This window comes from Phoxinus phoxinus (assembly GCF_949152265.1).
Source record: "Phoxinus phoxinus genome assembly, chromosome: 20".
NCBI lineage: Eukaryota > Metazoa > Chordata > Actinopteri > Cypriniformes > Leuciscidae > Phoxinus > Phoxinus phoxinus.
In genome coordinates, this window is record NC_136895.1 from 4,346,737 (window position 1) to 4,368,412 (window position 21,676).

The 21,676-nt window shown below is 41.3% G+C and overlaps 2 protein-coding genes across 2 annotated transcripts; both read left to right on the forward strand.

Annotated features, from left to right (window-relative positions):
* The first annotated feature begins 9,954 nt into the window (after positions 1–9,954).
* LOC306988490 (hephaestin-like) lies at positions 9,955–15,379 on the forward strand. The gene is made up of 10 exons (XM_079593497.1): positions 9,955–10,144; positions 10,915–11,159; positions 11,260–11,472; positions 11,851–12,024; positions 12,207–12,461; positions 12,552–12,717; positions 12,802–12,941; positions 13,128–13,268; positions 13,353–13,397; positions 15,333–15,379. The coding sequence occupies exons 1-10, from the start codon at positions 9,987–9,989 to the stop codon at positions 15,362–15,364; spliced, it is 1,569 nt and encodes a 522-aa protein (XP_079449623.1). The 5' UTR covers positions 9,955–9,986; the 3' UTR covers positions 15,365–15,379.
* Positions 15,380–20,289: 4,910 nt separating this feature from the next.
* Positions 20,290–21,676, forward strand: LOC306988639 (uncharacterized protein). Its single transcript, XM_079593731.1, has 5 exons — positions 20,290–20,455; positions 20,572–20,633; positions 20,750–20,845; positions 20,967–21,085; positions 21,424–21,676. Exons 1-4 carry the CDS (start codon positions 20,294–20,296, stop codon positions 20,986–20,988), a joined length of 342 nt encoding a protein of 113 aa, XP_079449857.1. The 5' UTR covers positions 20,290–20,293; the 3' UTR covers positions 20,989–21,085; positions 21,424–21,676.

Below are 21,676 nucleotides of genomic sequence, written 5' to 3' on the forward strand. Positions count from 1 at the left end.
ATTATTAATGTAATACAAACATTTATAATAATAATTGTCGAAATGTAATAAAATCTTGAGCCCATAATGTAATAATGATTTTCCAATGTAATATTTTTCACATAATATAATAGGTTATTGTATGAGAACTTTGTTGCATTATGAACTCACTGAATCAACTTATAATGTAATCACAGTTCATAAGGTAATACCACCAAATAACGTATGGGTGAAAAAATTATACATTGGCATTACAATTACAATTATGGCATTTTATACGTTGTAATTGCCCATTAAAGTTGCTTTCTTTCTTTTTACCATCACAAAACCAAACAGGGGTGTGTAGACTTTATAGTAACCAATGCACATGATTGTAACTGTATTCTTCAACATGCTCTCTGATGTTTTGTTTTGATGCAACTTGTGCAAAGTGAAGAAATGTTTGCCGTTTGCTTAAGCAGATAACAATCTATCTCTCTCTCACACACACACACACACACACACTGGATTTATATATTTTTTTATATACTCTAAGGGAATACTAATATTTTTTATGTTTTAAAATCTATTACTGTTACGAACTGCTCCTTGAGACGAAGGTTGAGATCCAAATGCAGCTTTAATTAAGGGGCAATCCAGACACATAATCCGATATACAGGCAATAGGTCAAAACACAGGTAGGCAGTCCAAACAAACAAACAAACAAACAAAACAGGCAGGGGTCAGAGGCAAAAGAGTAATCCACGGGACAGGCAAGAAATCCAAAAACCAAGAGACATGAAACCAGGGAAAACGCTCAGAAATGCTACCCTGGAACTCTTGAATTTTCTCAGCGAGTAACTCTGGTGTCGAGTAATAATGCTCATTAAATATGCCCCTCTATCCGAGCTGCACCAATCACATCGGGTTATCTGATATAGGCAGGCCAGAGGCGAGCTAAACAGATGACGACAGCGCTGTGACGTTAAAGTCATTAGTAAACATTGTAGTGAACACAAGATGGCTATGGATGAACACTAGCCTGACTTCGTCATACTCATATTCTAGGCAGAATGTGAGTCTGATACTGCTCCACAGGGCTTTGATTATGAGGTGTGTCTTAACCGAACCAGGGAAAAAAACTCTGCACTCAATTGGATAGACCTACAACCAATCAGAGCAACGCATGTTGAGCGACGCATAGTTGTCCACAGAGCTCATCTGCACGCACGCTGGAAGAAGTAGTAAATGAATGAGTGTAAACGATCTTTGCCGTTGTTGTAAAAATAATATAAGAATTCGCGGAGTACTTACAAGCACAAATAGCATTTTTGAGAGAAATACAAAAGGTGTATGTATATACGAACAAGTTCCCTTTCGTCGTCATTCGATGTAACGTCTCCGTTCCCTACTCAGGGAACGAGGGTTACATCCATAACCGAGACGTTCTCAGTTTAGGATTAGATCTCGACAATAAAGCAAATAAATCTTCTCGCATTTGTCGGCCCTGTCTCAACTTTATAGCACGGTTGCAACGCGACTTGACTGATTTTAAAAAACAGAAAGACGACGAAAGAGACCCGGCTGAAGAAGCGTGTTCATCTGAGGCTGTAGAAGCGTGTTCATCTGAGGCTTCAGAGAACAGAGATCGTGAGCACATCCCTTCCATTGGTTTTCATTGCGTCCCATCTTCTTAGCGACCATCGGAGCCAGCTGATAAATTAAACTTTTGCCGAATCCCGTAGAAAGGACGGCAAACACATCTTTCCGATCGACAAATGCCTTGATTGCGGTTCTCTGCTCGTCTTTTAAAATGAATGCGCTGTCGATTTCTTTTATAACAGACGCGATAGTGGAATCTAAACATCTCAGTTCTCCAGCTGCAGTCGTCTTCATATTTGTGGAAAACCAGTTCAACCCAACCGCTCTTTGATGACGTGGTGATTACGTAAGCGCAGATCATCTGTCCATCAGCGATTAAAGCCCGCCCTGGCAATTTGATTGGCTCGGCCTTCTGGGAGCCGAGCATAATTACTCCTCAACGGATCGAGTCCAGACCGAACTTCCCGACCAAAAACATGCTGTGGGCGGGGTTCGGGCTGACACCCAGGCTAGATGAACACCAGTTGTTTGAAACGGCTTTGGGCGCTACAATGAAAGATTTAGATTTGCCTTTATCTCTAAAAGAGGAACAGAAGACGGCGCTCAAAGTTTTTGCTATTTTGCCGACCGCGGCAAGAGTATAATCTACCAATTAGCACCGCTCAAGTTCGAACCCGAAGACAGACACGAGAGGCGCGAAACAGAGTAGACGTGATCAATGTGAAGTTGCAGAAGAAAGAAGCCGTGGATCAGGAGGTGAGGTAACAGACTGCAATAGCCTGGACTTAAGTTGGACCCAACTTTTCAAAGGTGATCAACATTTTCCTAAGTACTAGATGTGTTGGGCTATTTAACATGATATTGTTGGGCAATTTAACATTTTAACTATATTATGCAGAAGTGAACGAAATTACTCGAAAAAAGATTTGTTCATTTTGAACGAGATTCAAAGATCCGAGTCAGTAAAATGATCCGAACTTCCCACTACTACTCCGCTGGTAACGGGGCTTAGTGATACGACGCCCTGTGTATTGTTGTGATTGGTCGTAATGTTAGCCAATTGCGTGCAGTGAGATTTTCAAATGCAGGCTTGGTGCCGCCCCTCGAGCTGGACGATTTTCATTAATCGACACCAGACCATAAATCTTTCAGATTTTGGTCTGGATTTCCAGGCTACAGAAATGCCTGGAAAAAGTGAATGAGTGAACATGGTGTAAATAGTCTGAGACTAACAGGGTAATGAGACACAGGTGAATGCAATCAGTGATGATGAGTCCAGGCAGTGAGTTATGGGAAATGTAGTTTGTGAGGGAGTGATAATAGTCTGATGTGGAGTGTCCTCTGGTGGCTCTCAAGGGCACTCCAGCTGGTGACCGTTACAATTACACTTATGACAATATGAAAATGTTTTTGGTGAGTTTATAATGTGATACATTTCTCATATTATAAAAATTGTTATTATATTATGTGCTCATGATTTTATTACGTTTTGAGAAAATTATTACATTAATAATGATGTATAGTCAATGTGAGTAAGTCAAGGTAAGTCACCTTCATTTATATAACGCTTTTAAAAATATAGACTGTTTCAAAGCAGTTTTACAGTGATAATAGGAAATTAAAGTAACAGAGATTGTTTTGGCTTTACAGCAGCTCTAGAATAAAGTTACTGTCCAGCGAAAGTTTTAGTTTAAAGTTAAAGTCTTGATTGACCGTCGCAACGATCATTAGCTATTAACTTAGGAGCCACTAACACGACACCGTTCTAACAGAAAACCCTTAACGCGATCCGGCCGCTCATTTGCACAGAACAGTGCCTGTGTCTCGAGAACGCAAACCATGAAATAAGTTCCAAGGTACAAGCCTTGAAAAAATTGTAATACAGAATTTTTATATTGCTTCTGCATAGCCACGCAAACCAGAATTTTCCCGACAACGTTTTATCTGTACAGAGGTAAAGGGAAGGGAAGGATCCTTCACAGGGGAGAGACTAGTTGACACTTCAGGACTGCGTTGTCGTCGTGTCCAGGTGCTGGTCCTTCATCAGATCCGGATACGGCCTGGATCCAACGGACTGCGGTGAACCTCGGATAAACAAAGAGACTAATATTAGCGGAGGCGCTATCCTTCTTATGATGTAACAAGTACATCAGGATTTATGGGGAGGACAATATTAGGAAGACTGTTTCAAAGTTTTGGATCTAAATAGGAAAAGGATCTACCGCCAGCAGTCGATTTTGATATTCTAGGTATTATTAACTGGCCGGAATTTTGAGATCGCAATAGACGTGAAGGACTATAATCCGTTAAGAGCTCGCTCAAGTACTGCAGAGCTAAACCATTTAGTGCTTTGTAAGTAATCAGCCATATTTAAAAATCTATACAACGTTTAACAGGGAGCCAATGCAGAGTTGACAGAACGGGGCTAATATGGTCATACTTCCTGGTTCTGGAAAGAACTCGAGCTGCTGCGTTTTGGACCAGCTGTAGTTTGTTTATTAAGTGTGCCATCCACCCATAATAGCATTACAATAATCTAGCCTTGAGGTCATGGACGCATGTCGGGGCGACAGTGGCTCAGTGGTTCATGTAGGTTGTTTACAATCCGGAAGGTTGGTGGTTCAATCCCCGGTTCCACTTGACCAAGTGTCAAGGTGTCCATGAGCAAGACACCTAACCCCAGCTGCTCCCGACGAGCTGGATGGCGCCTTGCATGGCTGACACCGCCGTCGGTGTATGAATGGGTGAATGTGAGGCAATATGTAAAGCGCTTTGGTGGCCATTGGGTCTGTGAAAGCGCTATATAAATGCAGTCCATTTACCATGAACCAACATTTAGATATATTTTTAAGATGGAAAAATGCGGTTTTACAGATACAAGACACGTGACTTTCAAATGAAAGGTTGGTATCAAAGAGCACACCCAGGTTCCTAACCGACGACGAGGACTTAATAGAGCAGCCATCTTACGTTAGACAGTATTCTAGGTTATTACGCGAGGAAGTTTTTTTTTCCAATAATTAGAATTTCATTTTTTTTCTTAGTATCTTCAGCATAACAGTGAAAATGAATGCCATGCTTCCTAATGATATCTCCTAAGGGTAGCATGTACAGAGCGAACAGCAGTGGTCCTAGTACTGAGCCTTGTGGTATCTCTTTCAATAGCTTAGTCGGCATAGGGTCGATTCAGATGATTTAACGAGTTTAGAAAATTCTTCCTCTCCTATAGCAATGAATGAATAAATTTTTTCCTCAGGGAGACTACAATGCACTCCCTAATGCGATACTGTAGTAGACGGTTGCATAGTTATAATTGTCTTCCTGATATTATCAATCTTGTAGGTAAAGAAGTTCATAAAGTCATTACTGCTGTGTTGCTTGGAAAAGTCTGGGGTTGAAGCTTTATTTTTCATTAATTTAGCCAATGTTTCAAATAAATACCTAGGGTTTTGTTTATTTTATTCTAATATGGTTGAGAAATAAGCAGATCTAGCAGCTTTTAAGGCCTCTCTCTATGTGCAATCGTGCGCTCTTTCCATGAAATGCGAAATACCTCTAGTTTTGTTTGCTTCCAGTTGTGCTCCATTTTTCTAGCTGCTCTTTTAACCCTCTGACGGTCTTCGTTTCGGAGTCACCTCCTGGGCCTTCCCGGTCAGAAGTGACCGGACACCTAAAAATTCAATTTCCTCCATCCCAGTAAAACCAATGCAATTTATTTTTGTTCTATAATATTTTTTCTTTTTAATTTTGTATTTTGAGAGAATTTGATTGAATTTATTAATATTTATGCAATATTTATGGTATATTTTTGCCATTGAAAATAATACAATTTTTTTTTTTTTTTTTTTTAATGCAGTATTTTAGTTTAATATAGAGTCTAGGCCTTCAAAAAAAAAAGCTTGAAGCAGATTAGCGCCATCTGGTGAGAGTATGGAGAGAAAGCGTAGAACCATGTTGTAACCACTAGATGGCATAAACAGCACTCTATGGAGAGGCATGTGACTTCCCCAGCTGTTTAATGGACACATTTACTTTTTTTTTTTTTTTTTGGATTTGAATATATATTTAAACAATCTCAAAAACTATTTCTTATCAAGTTTTATATATATTTTTTTTTAGAAATAGTGATTTAAAGTGTTAGTTTTTGCATTATGATTAGTCAAACCTAAACATTGTGTTAGAAAGCCTAGAAAAATTATCCTAGTCAAGTCAAGTCAAGTCATCTTTATTTATATAGCGCTTTTTACAATACAGATTGTATCAAAGCAGCTTCACAGTGATAACATGAAAATAATACAAAAAAAAACAATTTCATCATCATCCACCTTTAAGGCAGATCGTCGTCGTGTCCTGGCGCTGGTCCTTCATCAGATCTGGATACTGTCACGGTAGACGCATTCTCTGTTCCTTCTAGTCTTGTGTTTATGTTGTGGTGCGAGCGCATGTGGGTTGTGGGCGTGAATGTATGACATCACTTGATCTGCTCCAGCTGATCATCATTTCCTCATCACCAGCTGCAAGCAATCCACCACATTATATATACTCACCGCTGTTGTATCATCTTTGTCAGATCGTTGTTGATGTCGTTCGTGTTTGGTGTTCCTGGTGTTCGAGTCGTCCTGCCCTGTTCCTGTCTTCGTGTTCACCTTGGAGTTCGTTGTCTTCACCGTCACCTGCACTTCACGTCATCACGGACCACTGACCATCGAAGTCCCTGTGTCACCATCTACAGCTGCTTGCACTGTCCCCGTCTGTCTTTGTTTACTAACTGTTCATTAAAGACCCTTGAGTACTCGCTATTGCTTCCGCTTCTGTTCTATCATGACAGATACGGCCTGGTTCCGGTGGACAGCAGTAAACCTCGGGATAGACAGAGAGACTAATATTAGCGTAGACGCCATCCTTATTATGATGTACCAAGTACATCAGGATTTACGGGAAGTGTTCCCGGTCCCGGCTGTTCTAAACTATGCAGCCTAATTATATAAGTCTATAATGTGTTATGTGTATGCTAGGCCGAAGAGATGTGTTTTTAGTCTAGATTTGAACTGACAGAGTGTGTCTGCTTCCCGGACAATGGTAGGAAGACTGTTCCAAAGTTTTGCTGCTAAGTAGGAAAAGGATCTACCACCAGCAGTCGATTTTGATATTCTAGGTATTATTAACTGGCCGGAATTTTGAGATCGCAGTAGACGTGAAGGACTATAATGCGTTAAGAGCTCGCTCAAGTACTGCGGAGCTAAACCATTTAGTGCTTTGTAAGTGATCAGCAATATTTTAAAATTTATACGATGTTTAATAGGCAGCCAATGCAGTGTTGACAGAACGGGGCTAATATGGTCATACTTCCTGGTTCTAGTAAGAACTCGAGCTGCTGTGTTTTGGACCAGCTGTAGTTTGTTTATTAAGCGTGCAGGGCAACCACCCAGTAGAGCATTACAATAATCTAGCCTTGAGGTCATAAACGCATGAACTAATTGTTCCGCATTATTCATTGAGAGCATATGACGTAATTTAGATATATTTTTAAGATGGAAGAAAGCGGTTTTACAGATACTAGACACATGACTTTCAAATGAAAGATTGGTATCAAAGAGCACACCCAGGTTCCTAACCGACGACGAAGACTTAACAGAGCAGCCATCAAGTGTTAGACAGTACTCTAGGTTATTACGTGTGGAAGTTTTTTGTCCAATAATTAGAATCTCTGTTTTTTCTGAATTTAGTAGTAGGAAATTACTAGTCATCCAATTTTTTATATCAGCTATGCATTCCGTTAATTTTGTGAATTGGTAGGTTTCGTCAGGGCGTGAAGAAATATACAGCTGAGTATCGTCGGCATAACAGTGAAAGCTAATTCCATGTTTCCTAATGATATCTCCTAATGGTAGCATATACAGAGTGAACAGCAGCGGTCCTAGTACTGAGCCTTGTGGTACGCCATACTGAACTTGTGATTGATAAGACATCTCTTCATTTACTGCTACAAACTGATAACGGTCAGATAAGTATGATTTAAACCATGCTAGTGCAATTCCACTAATGCCAACATAATGTTCGAGTCTATTTAAAAGGATGTTGTGGTCAATGGTGTCAAATGCAGCACTAAGATCCAGTAATACTAATAGAGAGATACAACCACGATCGGATGATAAGAGCAAATCATTTGTGACTCTAACGAGAGCTGTCTCGGTACTATGGTACGGTCTAAATCTGGACTGAAAATCCTCGCAGATATCATTTCTTTCAAGAAAGGAACACAGTTGTGAGGATACTGCTTTTTCTAATATCTTTGACAGAAATGGCAGATTAGAGATCGGCCTGTAATTGACTAGTTTTGTAGGATCAAGTTGCTGTTTTTTAACAAGCGGTTTAATCATAGCTAGCTTAAAGGTTTTTGGTACGTATCCTAGAGACAAAGATGAATTCATGATATTAAGAAGAGGATCTATGACATCTGGAAGCATCTCTTTCAGCAGCTTAGTCGGTATAGGGTCTAACATGCACGTTGTGGATTTAGATGATTTGACGAGTTTGCAAAATTCTTCCTCTCCTATAGCAATGAATGAATCAAATTTTCCCTCAGGGAGACTACAATGCACTTCCTGATGCGATACTGTATTAGACGGTTGCATAGTTATAATTTTGTCCCTGATATTATCGATCTTATAAGTGAAGAAGTTCATAAAGTCATTACTGCTGTGTTGCTTGGAAACTTCTGGGCTTGAAGCTTTCTTTTTCGTTAGTTTAGCCACTGTTTCAAATAAATACCTAGGATTATGTTTATTTTCTTCTAATAGGGTTGAAAAATAAGCAGATCTAGCAGCTTTTAAAGCCTCTCTGTAAGCAATCGAGCTCTCCTTCCATGAAATCCGAAACATCTCTAGTTTTGTTTTCTTCCAGTTGCGCTCCATTTTTCTGGCTGCTCTCTTAAGGGCCTGAGTGTGCTCGTTGTGCCACGGCGTTGGACTATGTTCTTTAATCTTCTTTAAGCGCAGCGGAGCAACTGTGTCTAAAGTGCTGGAAAAGAGAGAGTTAAAAGTTTCTGTTGCAATATCAAGTTCTTCTGAGCTATCCGGGATGCTGAGAAGATGAAACAGATCAGGAAGATTTTTGATAAAGCAATCTTTAGTGGCAGAAGTGATCGGTCTAACATATTTATAACACGGAGTCGGCTTTGCAGCCTTGGCTAAATGAAGTTTACACGAGACCAGATAATGATCTGTGATGTCATCGCTCTGAATTTCAACGGCATCAACATCTATTCCATGTGATAGTATTAGATCTAGAGTATGATTACGACAATGAGTCGGTCCTGACACGTGTTGTCTAACTCCAATTGAGTTTACAATGTCTCTAAATGCCAATCTCAAAGCATCTTTTTTGTTATCTATGTGTATATTAAAATCACCAACAATTAGTACTTTATCTGCAGCCAGTATTAACTCTTTATTAAATTCTTTGATAAAGTCTGTATGGTGCCCTGGTGGCCTGTATACAGTAGCCAGTACAAATCTCAAGTGCGATTGATAATTTACACTAGATATTGTTATATTAAGCACCAACACTTCAAGAGAATTATATAAAACTAGACTTCTCAGTCATTTTTCAGATATTACTATAAATTACAGCAACTCTGAGCTCTAAGACTATGTGCCATATTACTAGAGAGAAGAGCAGCACCATCCCAGGAGGGATGAATATCATATATATGTAATACCTATTACATTATGTGCAGTTTTTACATCATGTGCAGTTATCACATTATGAGTATTCATTAAAATTCTTGACCTTTGTCTTATCTCTCCTTGACGGGTTCAGAAGTAGTGAGGTGTGATCTGTCAAATTTTTTGCCTAGTGTATAGCATACATTGGCTTGCTTCATTATTTTGAAATGTTATCTCTCCCAGTGCTTTGCAATTGGGTTTCAAGGCATTTTAACTGCTGAGTTGTCAGTTGCTAGCAGATAAACAAGAGAAAAGTACCCAAAACCCTATTGATTTTTACGCAATGCAATCAAAGTTGGTTTTTTTTTGGTCAGCAGTGTTTTCTGTGTCTACCATGCACAAACACACTTACGCACTGGGGTGACTACTTGTCTTTACAATTTTTACCCAGTCTATACATCTTCTTTGGTTGGTATGGTATGGAATAAATGGTCTAACCAAGACAACATAATTAATGTCTTAATTCATGGTTGATGACTGCAAAGAAAACTTCTCTGATAGACAGGAGTTTCCTAGAGTCCATCGGGTCACACACTTCCAGTAAGTTCCCCGGGTCATGTACTGCCAGACCGCCCAGCTGTGTGTGTGTTAGTCAACTTGCCCTCTTCACGGCTGTTGTGATTGGCTGACCGCTGTCCCCTTCTATCATTAAAGAAGCGAAGCATCTGCTCCATTCAGTCAAATCCCACTGATCCAAAATGAAGGGGGTGCTGTGGACTCTGCTCGGGGTTTTGTGTTGTGCTGGAATCGTGTCTTCAATCACAAGGGAATATTTCTTTGCCATTAAGGAGATTCAGTGGGATTATGCTCCTAGTGGTAAAAATCTGATTCAGAACAAAACCATAAAAGAAGATGAGTGAGTACAAACACTTCTGAGTAGGATGTACAGGAGTTATGAGTTCTGTACGCATGAAATGAAATTATAATAACATTTGATTTAACATTTAAACATTAAAAATACACTCTAGTTGCAATTTAGAACTTATGATTGTATATTGCTTCTGCCTATTACTTATTCAACTGTGGTATCCAACTCAGCAGATCACCGTTTCCAATCTCACGATTCCCATTGGAAGTCACTGCACTGCTGCTCATTTGCATAAAGTTTAATTGGCGCTTCATACTGATTATGTTGCTAATTAATGATTTCAACTTTGGAACTGAAGATGATTGAGTTCTGGTCACTTTGTTTCTACAGATAGTTTCAATGTGAATGCAGCTTTAGAGTCTGGATATTCAACAATGTATTATATGAGTTTAGGCTTTTTAATGGTGATTTTTTAATGGTGGACGATTAAATGAGCAGTAAGAGATCATTTAGCAACGCCCTATTCATAATTTATTAACCGCCTAGCAACACTCTAGAAAACACACTTAGAAATGGCCTCGTTCCAAATGGTTATGAATGATATCTCAAATCATGCAGCATTTTGAGAAGATCTCTGATCTCCTCAGAATTAGACATTTTGATAGAAATTCTGTACGGGTAAGAACCATTCCCGTTTCCTTTAGAAGTTTATACAAAAAATTAAATAGTACCTGGGTAGGGGTGTGGGTCACTACTTTCTGTGAGTGAGAGAGTGTATGTAAAAGCCTCACAGAGACTGTTGTGTTGGTGTTCGACAGAGGTGCACGGGTGTTTCTGGAGAGGGGAGAGCAGCGGATCGGGCGGGTGTATAAGAAGGCAGTGTATCAGCAATACACTGACGCCACCTACAGGCAGGAGATAGAGAAACCCAAGTGGCTGGGATACCTCGGACCCCTCATCAGTGCAGAGGAAGATGACACAGTTGTTGTGCATCTGAAGAACACGGCCACACGAGCGTACTCCATCCACGCACACGGCCTCAGCTACAACAAGAGCCATGAAGGTGCGTGCCAAATTATGTCAAATACGATTAATTTCATCAGTTTAACTTTTGCTTATGAATTGCTCATCATAAATACTGTGAATATGGGATTTCTCTCCAGGAGCACTGTATCCTGATTCTTCAGAAAAGGACGAGAAAAAAGACGATTCAGTGGCCCCTGGGAAGTCGTTCTCCTATGTTTGGACTCTACCGCCTTCCCATTCTCCTGGCAAAGACGACACTAGCTGCCTGACCAGGATATACCACTCCCATGTTAGCGCTCCCAAAGACATCGCCTCAGGTCTCATTGGACCTCTCATTATATGTAAAAAAGGTACAAATCTTTCTCTTCACTTCAGGGTTGACATGCTACGACTCCTCTAATTACAGAAATGTTTTGGGTTCAAATACAAGCTACTTTAAAATGCAAGCAAAAGTATAGCCACAGAGCATTATACGTTAGCGTGAGGCTAGTTTGAGAGAATCACTTAGGCTACAACATAACAAATAACTGTTTTGTTTAAAAAAAGTTTTGAAGACAAGTTTGAACATCTGGCTAACTCAACAGATTATGTACTGAAAATTACAGATACAAATTCATATAAAAAGCTGACAACCATAAAAGTCATTGTAAAACTCTCACACTTCAAGATCTGATATAGTCCACTAATAATGAATCGTTCTTTTTTGTGTGTTTGTATGCAATTCTTAGGCTCTCTAGATGTCCATGGCGACAAGACATCTGACTATCTTTACGCCCTCATGTTTACGGTGTCTGACGAGAACCTCAGCTGGTACCTGGATGATAATATCAAGACCTACTGCTCAGCAGCTGCCAAAGTCAACAAGAGTGATGAAGGATTCGAGGAAAGCAATAAAATGCACGGTGAGTTCAGTAATAATGTCCTGCAATAATGAATGACTAATGATAACATGAACCGTGAAGAGACCAACAGGTCAAACCCTGTTTTATACACATCTATTAACTACCTATATAATATATATTTATTAAAAATAGTATGAATAACTATCCAGGAATTTCAACTTCCCTTGTGAACTTTATTGTAGCTATAAATGGGTACGTCTATGGCAACTTGCCGGACCTCAGTATGTGCATGGGCAATAAGATCCACTGGCACCTGTTTGGGATGGGGAACGAGGTGGACATCCACTCAGCCTTCTTCCATGGACAGATCCTGACGGACAAGCGGCACCATGTTGACACTGTCAGTCTGTTCCCGGCTACTTTTGTTAATGTGGAGATGGTGGCAGACAATCCCGGCCAATGGCTCCTCAGCTGTCAAGTCAATGATCATCTGGAAGGTACAGACAGGCCAGATCTGTGTGTAAATGTTGCATCATTACACCTGTAATTGTTTTGTTGAATTGAATTACATTTCTCCCCACTTTTAGCCGGCATGCAAGCCTTTTTTGAGATTAAGAAGTGTTTCCCAAATGTGCATAAACCCAGACCGTTTGGAGAAGTGAGACAGTATTTCATTGCTGCTGAGGAATTGATCTGGGATTATGGGCCAACGGAGATAAATCAGTATACAGGGAAGAAACTTGTTGATGACAGGTAACAATATTGTTTTAAGATCTTCACTGAGGGACATATTGATGTCAAAGGGTTTTCTCTAAGCTTGCCTCTGTGTATCCACAGTGTATCTGACACTTTCTTTGATAAACACGGTGATCACATCGGGGGCAAATACAAGAAGGTCCAATATGTGGAATACACTGATGACACATTCACCAAGCGCAAAGACAGGACCCCAGAGGAGCAGCACCTGGGAATTATGGGTAGATGTTGTAGACAGAACATTGTATTTATCTAGGAATCTTCCTTAAACTGTGATATAACTATGAGCATGTTGCAGTGATTTGCTTTTAAGTGCAGGCATTATTTGTCTTTAATGTATTTCAGTGGGTTTTTTGTTTTGTACTGAGATTATAAGCACAAATTAATGTCTTTGAGTTGTTTTTTAGGTCCAGTCATCAGAGCAGAGGAAGAGGACACAATTAAAGTGACATTTAGAAATAAAGCAAGCAGGCCCTACAGTATTCAACCTCATGGAGTGCAATATAGCATAGAAATGGATGGGACACTCTACCACAACGTCCTGGAAGGTAAAGACAGAAACTCATTAAATAAATGTATTAAATGTATGACAGTCTTGAACAAAATATCATTTTTTTTTCTTGTTTATGCAGAAACACACACTGCCAAGAAGCTTCGTGAACTCAAAAAAGAAGCAAGTAAGTAAAATATCTCAATGATCTTATAATATATATATATGTATATATTAAATAAAGATCTGGAAATTAAGGAATAAACAATCTCAGACTGTTGTCTATTAAGTCAAATGTTGAATAAAGGTCAGGGATCATTGCGCAAAAGTGTATTTCCCAGTCCTGGCTGGACTCAAACAAATCAGTCCAAATCTATGAGACCAAAGTTCCCTCTTTGAATTATCTGGGTGATTATGAGCGCATGACTGGCTTTACTGAGAATGAACAGAGAGGAAAATCCAATCAAATTCACCGTATGATCTTCCTTAAGACTTGTTTCTGGTCTTATTGTGAACAATTCAGCAGTTCACATTACTATATAGAAAAAAACAGGTCTTTATAATCCATCCATCTATTCATCCATCCATTTTCCAAGTCACATGTCCTACATAGAGTCCCAGCTAATAATGGTCTTCAGGATCACTAGAACATTCCAGTCAAGTTGGTTGGAGCACATTGGAGCTAGCTAACTCTGCAGGACATTGACGCTCCAGGAGCAGCACTGGACAAACTCTTCAACTGCAAACTCATATTCAGATCTGACTCCATCTTGGTATAGAATGCCCACTTTTAACAATTCAATCAATTCCTCATGGATAAAATCAGGTCCCATCCTTCATATTACTTATAAGGTTAATAAGATTCCTAGGGAAACCTGTGTAAGAACACAATCACGTAATGTCAAGTCAAGTCAAGTCACCTTTATTTATATAGCGCTTTTTACAATACAGATTGTATCAATAATAATAATTAATAATTTGTTACATTTATATAGCGCTTTATCTGAGACCTCAAAGCGCTTTACATAGAAGGGGGGGGGGAATCTCCTCAAAGCAGCTTCACAGTGATAACATGCAAATAATACAAAAAACAATTTCATCATCGTCCACCTTTAAGGCAGATCTATAATATTGTTGAATATTAAATGTCCCCAACTAAGCAAGCCAGAAGGCAAGGCAACAGCAGCAAGGAACCAAAACTCCATCAGGGACAGAATGGAGAAAAAAACCTTGGGAGAACCCAGGCTCAGTCGGGGGCCAGTTCTCCTCTGGCCAATGAGTGAACAGTGTATGATTATGATTCAGGAGCATTACAGGTCAGAAGTCAGAATGAATCAGAGTATTTGTCCAGTTCCGGTTGGTTAAAGTCGGAGTGGAGAGGAGGAGAGACTGGTTGACACTTCAGGTCAGCGTCGTCGTCGTCGTGTCCTGGCGCTGGTCCTTCATCAGATCTGGATACGGCCTGGTTCCGGAGGACAGCAGTAAACCTCGGGATAGACAGAGAGTGTTAAGGAGATCTAACCAATCAGCGACGAGCTTATTGGTGACGCCGGGAAAGGACGCGAGTTAGAAACAGTTAGCAAGCTAAGGAGAAGAACATGTTTTGTATTTTCCTGTACCTCCTTCAGAGTTTACTTCAGTGTGTGCGTTAATGATAAAATGTAAGTCTATTTACATATTTGTGTTCTTTAGTATAGTTATCTGTCGTGTTACAGTTTGATTGATGTGAATTACCGAGTTGTTTATCTCTTCCGTGTCCACTGCATTATACTGATCGCCACAAATATAACAGATATAGAAAGTAATGTTATTTAAGTTATTTACTTGCTTTATCCCTTGCTTGTGGTTACTTTGTGTAATATTAACCCCTTTAACGATCGTCAAGTTAACACTATTTGTCGTATTTCCGTAACCCTGCCGATATATAATGATTACTCAGCATTTTCTCAGAGACACGGAGAATTCGCGATCCTCATTATATGTGCTTAATGTGACATCTAGCGGACAAGTTCGGTAGTGCAGTCCAAACCTTTGATAATTGTATTGGATGTAAACGACATGTATATTATTTGTATGTATGAATACAATACTTATTGTAATGTTATTTATTTGTTTATTTCAGACCACACATGTATACATACTAATAGCAAGTAAAGATGAGAAGATTCTGAATCCTGTGATGTGTTTTGATTGACACCCTGGGGCGAGCACAATCACCTAATCAGCACATTAGTGAAAACTCTTCTACATTGTGGTCCTTCGAGCCGGATGTGTGCTTACCACAGAGACAGGATGTCAGAGCAGCCTTTCCACCAGAGTGTGCGCCCACGACGCACAACCCAGCCTCCAGTTTATCTCAGAGATTATGACGTCCGATATCCAATCCAACATTCACCTGTGCCAGAAGGGGTACCACAGCGAAGTGCAAGGACATACCAGTCTGATATATTACCTCCTGACTCTCCACTTTCAAGTTCATGTGATTACAGTACTGGAGCAGTAGCTGGAGCCACGATTACTCCCTATCCCAGAATGACTGCTGGTAGACAACCTGACAGACGGTGGCCAACTGCACCTCACTATGAAAGTGATGAAGAGGAGGAGCAGGAGGATGAGGCTTCAATCACAGCTGTTAGACACAGGTTGGAGGTTCAAGACTTAAAGCAGGAGAACAGGCAACTGCGTGAAGCTCATCTGGTCCTTAAAGAGGAAATTCTGCAGTTACAAAATCTTCACAAAGGTATGCAAGATTTAATTATACAGCAGTATCCAGCTTCACTAACTCCACAACCACAGCATACAAACCAGACTCCAGTGCCATTACCCAGAACCATATATAGACCACCTCAGATAGCAGCACCGAGTCCGGAGCCCCGCACTCCACAACCTACTCCACGCAGAGTTCAAGTACAACCCAGAGAGAGTTCCGTTAAGCCAGGTGCTGACATTTACACCTACAAATCAAGCCCACATCCTGCCACTGTTCATAATCAGCCATATTCTTCTCCTACGGGGTGGCCTCATAGCACTATACGTCCAGAGACATCCTACAGGGGCCCACAACCAACAATTCCATGTTTCACACGTCGTGACCCTAGCGAATTCGCTCGCTTAAAGTTAGCCCTTGATAACTTACTTCCTAATGATGCAACTGAGCTTTTTAAGTATCAAGTCCTTCTTGATCACCTGAAGTTTGAAGAAGCACGCCTAATTGCTGACTCATTCCTCAATTCCCCTTGGCCATACACAGACACTATGAATGCACTTACTGACAGATTCGGAAGACCTCACCTGTTGGCTCTGACTAAAATAGCAGCAGTAATGGATGCTCCTGATGTTCAGCCTGGAGATTTGGCCAGTTTCGATAGGTTCGCCCTTCAAATCCAAGCTCTTGTGGGTCTCCTGAGGACATTGGGTCCTGAAGGTAATGTGGAGTTACAGTGTGGGTCACATGTAGTCCGTTTGCTCACTAAACTTCCTCCAGATTTACGTGCATCATTCAGACGACACATGCCTTATCAATCTGGTGTAGTTTACACTTTACTGGACCTGGCTGAGTGGCTCAAGTTTGAATCCTGGTGCCAAGACTGTGAGGATTTAAATTCAAGAAAGGATCAAAGACCTAAAACAGTGAAGCCAAGATCAGGCCCTGCAGTTAAGTCCGGATTTGCCACTGTTCTTCATGGAGCTGATCAAACCTCTGACACAGCTACACAGGTACTATCATCCTTCAAGCCAACCAAGACAACACAGAGACCTGAACAAAGCAGAGTGTTGTGCCCATACTGTGACAGTACAGAGCATTTCCTAAGCCAGTGTCCCACCTTCCAGAAATTTGGTAAAGAGGAGATGATCAAATGGATTAAAGATAACAACCGCTGCTGGAAATGTGGACGGTCACATTTAGCAAAAAATTGCACTCTGAGAAAGCCCTGCCGCCTGTGTAATGGGAAACACCTTCAAATCCTTCACGAAGTTAACGACCGGTCTCAGACAGAAGGTACCTGCCTAGTGAGTTCCACAAATGAGTCCGTGTACCTGGACAGGCCTGAAAGTTCCAAACATGTTCTGTTGAAAGTGGTTCCTGTTGTCTTAAAACACAAGAATCAAACCCTAAACACCTATGCAGTTCTTGATGATGGATCAGAAAGAACTATGCTACTTCCAGCTGCAGCTCAGAAACTAGGGCTTAAGGGACAGACTGAGGACCTTGCATTGAGAACCATTCGACAAGATGTCAAGAAGCTTCATGGGGCCTCCGTTTCCTTTAGTGTACGCTCAACGTCACAACCAGAAAAGAGTTACCAAATCCAGAACGCATTTACCTCTGAGCACTTAAGTTTGGCCGAGCACTCTTACCCCACTGAAATGCTCCAGCAGAAATACTGGCACTTGAAAGGCATCCCGTTGCAGCCCATTCTCAAAGCATATCCCCTCCTTCTAATAGGTGCAGATCATCCCCATCTGATTACCCCTATTGAGCCGGTTCGCCTTGGCCCACCTGGAGGTCCAGCGGCAATTAGAACTAGACTGGGTTGGGTGTTACAAGGACCAACTCGCCTTCTACAGCAACAGTTCCAGCCTCAGCAATGCCTACACCTCTCCGTCACTCCTAAAATGGAAGAACTTTTCCGGAATGTTGAGAGACTTTGGCAAGGAGATACCATTCCCCACAAAAATGAAAGACTGGTCACACGATCCAAACAAGATCAGAAAGCAATGGACTTGCTACAAGTTAAAACCACCAGGGTGATGGTTGATGGAGTGATGCGTTATGCCACACCCCTATTGCGCAAGGCTGACATGCCTCACCTCAATGCCTCCAAAGACTCTGTCATGCCCAACCTGAGAAATACAGAGCGAAGGCTAGCTAAAGCCACCATAAAGGCATCTGCATACAAAGAAGAGATCAAAAGGCTAGAGGAAAGCAACTACGTGGTTAAACTTAAAGCAGACTCTGTGACTACTGATGAAGAATCATGGTTTATTCCCCATCACATGGTTCATCATAACGGTAAAAACCGAGTGGTGTTCAACTGCTCCTTTGAATACAAGGGGCATAACCTCAACAACTACCTCCTTGCCGGACCTGCACTAGGCCCTTCCCTGTTGGGAGTTCTGTTGCGTTTCAGGGAGCATACTGTCGCGGTGAGTGGAGACATAAAGGGTATGTTTCATCAGGTCCGCCTACTGCCTGAGGACAGAAACCTACTCCGCTTTGTCTGGCGTGATCTTGAACCAGATAACCCCCCCAGCATTTATGAGTGGCAAGTGCTTCCGTTCGGCACAACTTGCAGTCCTTGCTGTGCCATCTATGCCTTACAGCGTCATGCTCTCGATAATACCAAGCCAAATGACACCCTCAGCTCAGCAGTCGAAAGGAACTTTTACGTAGACAACTGTCTAAAGAGCGTAATGTTCCCAGATGAGGCCAAGCAATTAGTGGATGGGTTACGAGAACTTCTTGCCACTGGTGGCTTTGAGATCCGTCAATGGGCTGCCAACATGCCAAATGTCATTGATCACCTACCTAAAGAAGCTCGTTCAGACAGCACTGAGCTTTGGCTGTCACATGACAAAGTTGAACCACAAGAATCCACTCTTGGATTAAGATGGAACTTTGAATTAGACATCCTTGGATATAAACACCGCCCAGTTCCAGAAACCATACCCACTATGCGCCACATTTATAAGGTGACAGCGAGCCAGTATGATCCTCTGGGATTCATTCTCCCTTTTACCACTCGTGCAAAAATCCTGATCCAACAGCTGTGGAACAAACAAAGAGATTGGGATGATCCCATGTTGCCAACAGACCTATTGAAAGCCTGGAATGGGTGGGAGAATGAGCTGCCCTGCCTTTCTGAAGTTACCATTCCACGGTGCTATGTCTCAGCAGATATGGACCAACCCAATGTCACACGACAACTTCATATCTTCTGTGATGCCTCAGAACAGGCATACGGCTCTGTGTCATACCTGAGAACTGAGGACAAAGAAGGCCGAATTCAGCTTGCATTCTTGATGGCCAGATCCAAAGTTGCCCCCAAACGGAAACAAACTATCCCTAGACTAGAGTTGTGTGCAGCGCTTATTGGTGCCCAAATGGCAAAGCTGCTAGAAACCGAACTTACACTGAGAATAAGCCAAGTGGTCTTGTGGTCTGATTCCACCACAGTCCTTTCCTGGTTGAAATCGGAGTCTTGTAGCTTTAAAGTCTTCGTAGGGACTAGGATCTCAGAAATCCAAGACCTTGCTGATCAGCATGAATGGCGATACGTGGATTCTCTCCGAAACCCTGCAGATGACCTCACAAGGGGTCGCAGCCTAAAGGAACTCGCATCACCAAACAGATGGAGTCAAGGCCCACCATTCTTACTACAGGCTGAGTCAGAGTGGCCAGCTTTGCCAGTCCTTAAACCTCCTGAGGATGAAATGGAGAAGAGAAAGAGTGCATTCTGCGGTGTCACCAGAGTATCAAACCCCTTGAACCCCAGTGAGTACAGAACATGGAAGGACCTGGTTGAAGCCACAGTCCAGCACAGTGAAATTGACCCAAACCAATCCAGTCCAGCTACGGCTAAAGACTACGTGAAGGCAGAATGCCTCATCTTCCAGAATATCCAACGTGACAGTTTCTCAGAGGAATATGAACGATTGAAAGCTGGTAAGCCTGTATCCTCTACAAGCCGCTTACTCACTTTATCACCAGAGTTTGACGATGCCAGTCAGCTCACTGCATGAAAAGAGCTGTATACGGACAAATACGGGATGGGAAATCTCTGCTAAACTGTAGGTTTGCCAGATAAATGAGGCAGAGTGCTTGGAAAGGTAATACACAGAAGTAAACTCGTGAAACATCCAGAAACCTTACGTGTGTGGATGTATATAGGAACTGGTGGAAGTTTCCAGGAATCCTTACAGCTGGTTGTAAGGAGGGGTGGGTGTGAGGTGTGAGGTGTGAAGGGCTTTTTATATGTTAATGACCCCCAGGTAGAGGTGCCTTCTCTGTTTTCAGAGCTGGGTGGGGGGTGGGGGACAATGTCTCGTAAAGACAGCACATACAGTATTGTGGAGGGTTTGATGGAGAAGCAAGCTGCAAACACTGTTCTTCTCGAAGATGCTATCCAGCGTCTTTGTGCTCTTGAGCGAAAGTTTGACGAGCAAAGACCGCAAGAGGAACAAAGACCGCGGGAAGAGCCATTACATAAAAGGATAAAGAGGCCGCACAACGTGGGCATTGCGGTAAGTTGAGTTTTATTTCATCTGTAAGTTACACAACGTCGTTTGAAAACTTTTGTTTCCAGCCAATGTAACGTTATGTGTGCATGCATTAAAGCGTTTTTCATTCAATGTTACAGGAAGCTCTAAGGCGCCTTCACAATTCGGAAAACAACCCACATAAATATGATCCACAAACTGGGTAAGACTGCTGTTTTTCTGCTATGTTTATTTGGCCTTTGTGGGCCATGCTGTTTATGGGGTTTTACATATTCCTTTTAAATGTATTTAATCACACACTTCTCTCTTTCCACACAGAATAAGTTCGCCTCATAACCAAGCAGTCATGACTTATCTGCTAGAGGAATTGAAAACAACTTTTGCAGATACAGACCCTGAGTGTAATAAGACAAGGTAATTTTAAAATGTTTGTTTAACAATTTTAATGTCCATAATTTTAGTCTCTTATATTTTGTCCATCTTATGATTTCAATAGTGTAGTTTCTGTCACTTATCTGAATTTTCTTTTATTCAGCGTGTTGCAAGACATACTTTGAAACACTTCGGAGAAAGTACAATTTGTCTCAGGCAGAAAAGTCCCAGCTAAGAGATGTCATTAAAACAGGAGCTAAAAACCGACAAAGGAAAAGACGGGTAAGTGTAGAAATTCATCAACTTGATAGTTCACCCCAAATTGAAAATTCTGTTATTTTCTTCTGATAACCACAAAAGAAAATATTTTTAGGAATGTTTGAAATCAAACTGATCATGAGCTCAAATCACTTCCATAGTATTTTTTTTTCTACTTTAAAGTCAATGGGGCTCATGATTGGTTGGATTATAAACTTTCCATCTTTTGTGGTTATCAGAACAAAGACATTTACAGGTTTGTAACAACATGAGAGTGAGTATATTAACATAAGTGAACTATTCCTTTAAGTTTGATACATTTCTGGGTGTTTTTAGTGGTTAACACATTGTGTGTTTTGCAGTTGCTGGATTCCAGGTCCAAGGTTGTTCAAACCGATGCAGAGAGAGAGCTTTGGCAGACTGCAACAGTGGAGCTGATGTCTGACGAGGAGGATGCCATTGTTGATGGAAGGCCAGTGTGGATTGTGAGGTCTCCATCTCACAGGAACCCACAATTGTCAGAACTTTGTGAGGAGCTTCAGCGCAGATTGGAGGCAGACATGCGCTACACTATTTTGCATCATCAGCGTGTTAAGGCTGATGGAAATGGACATG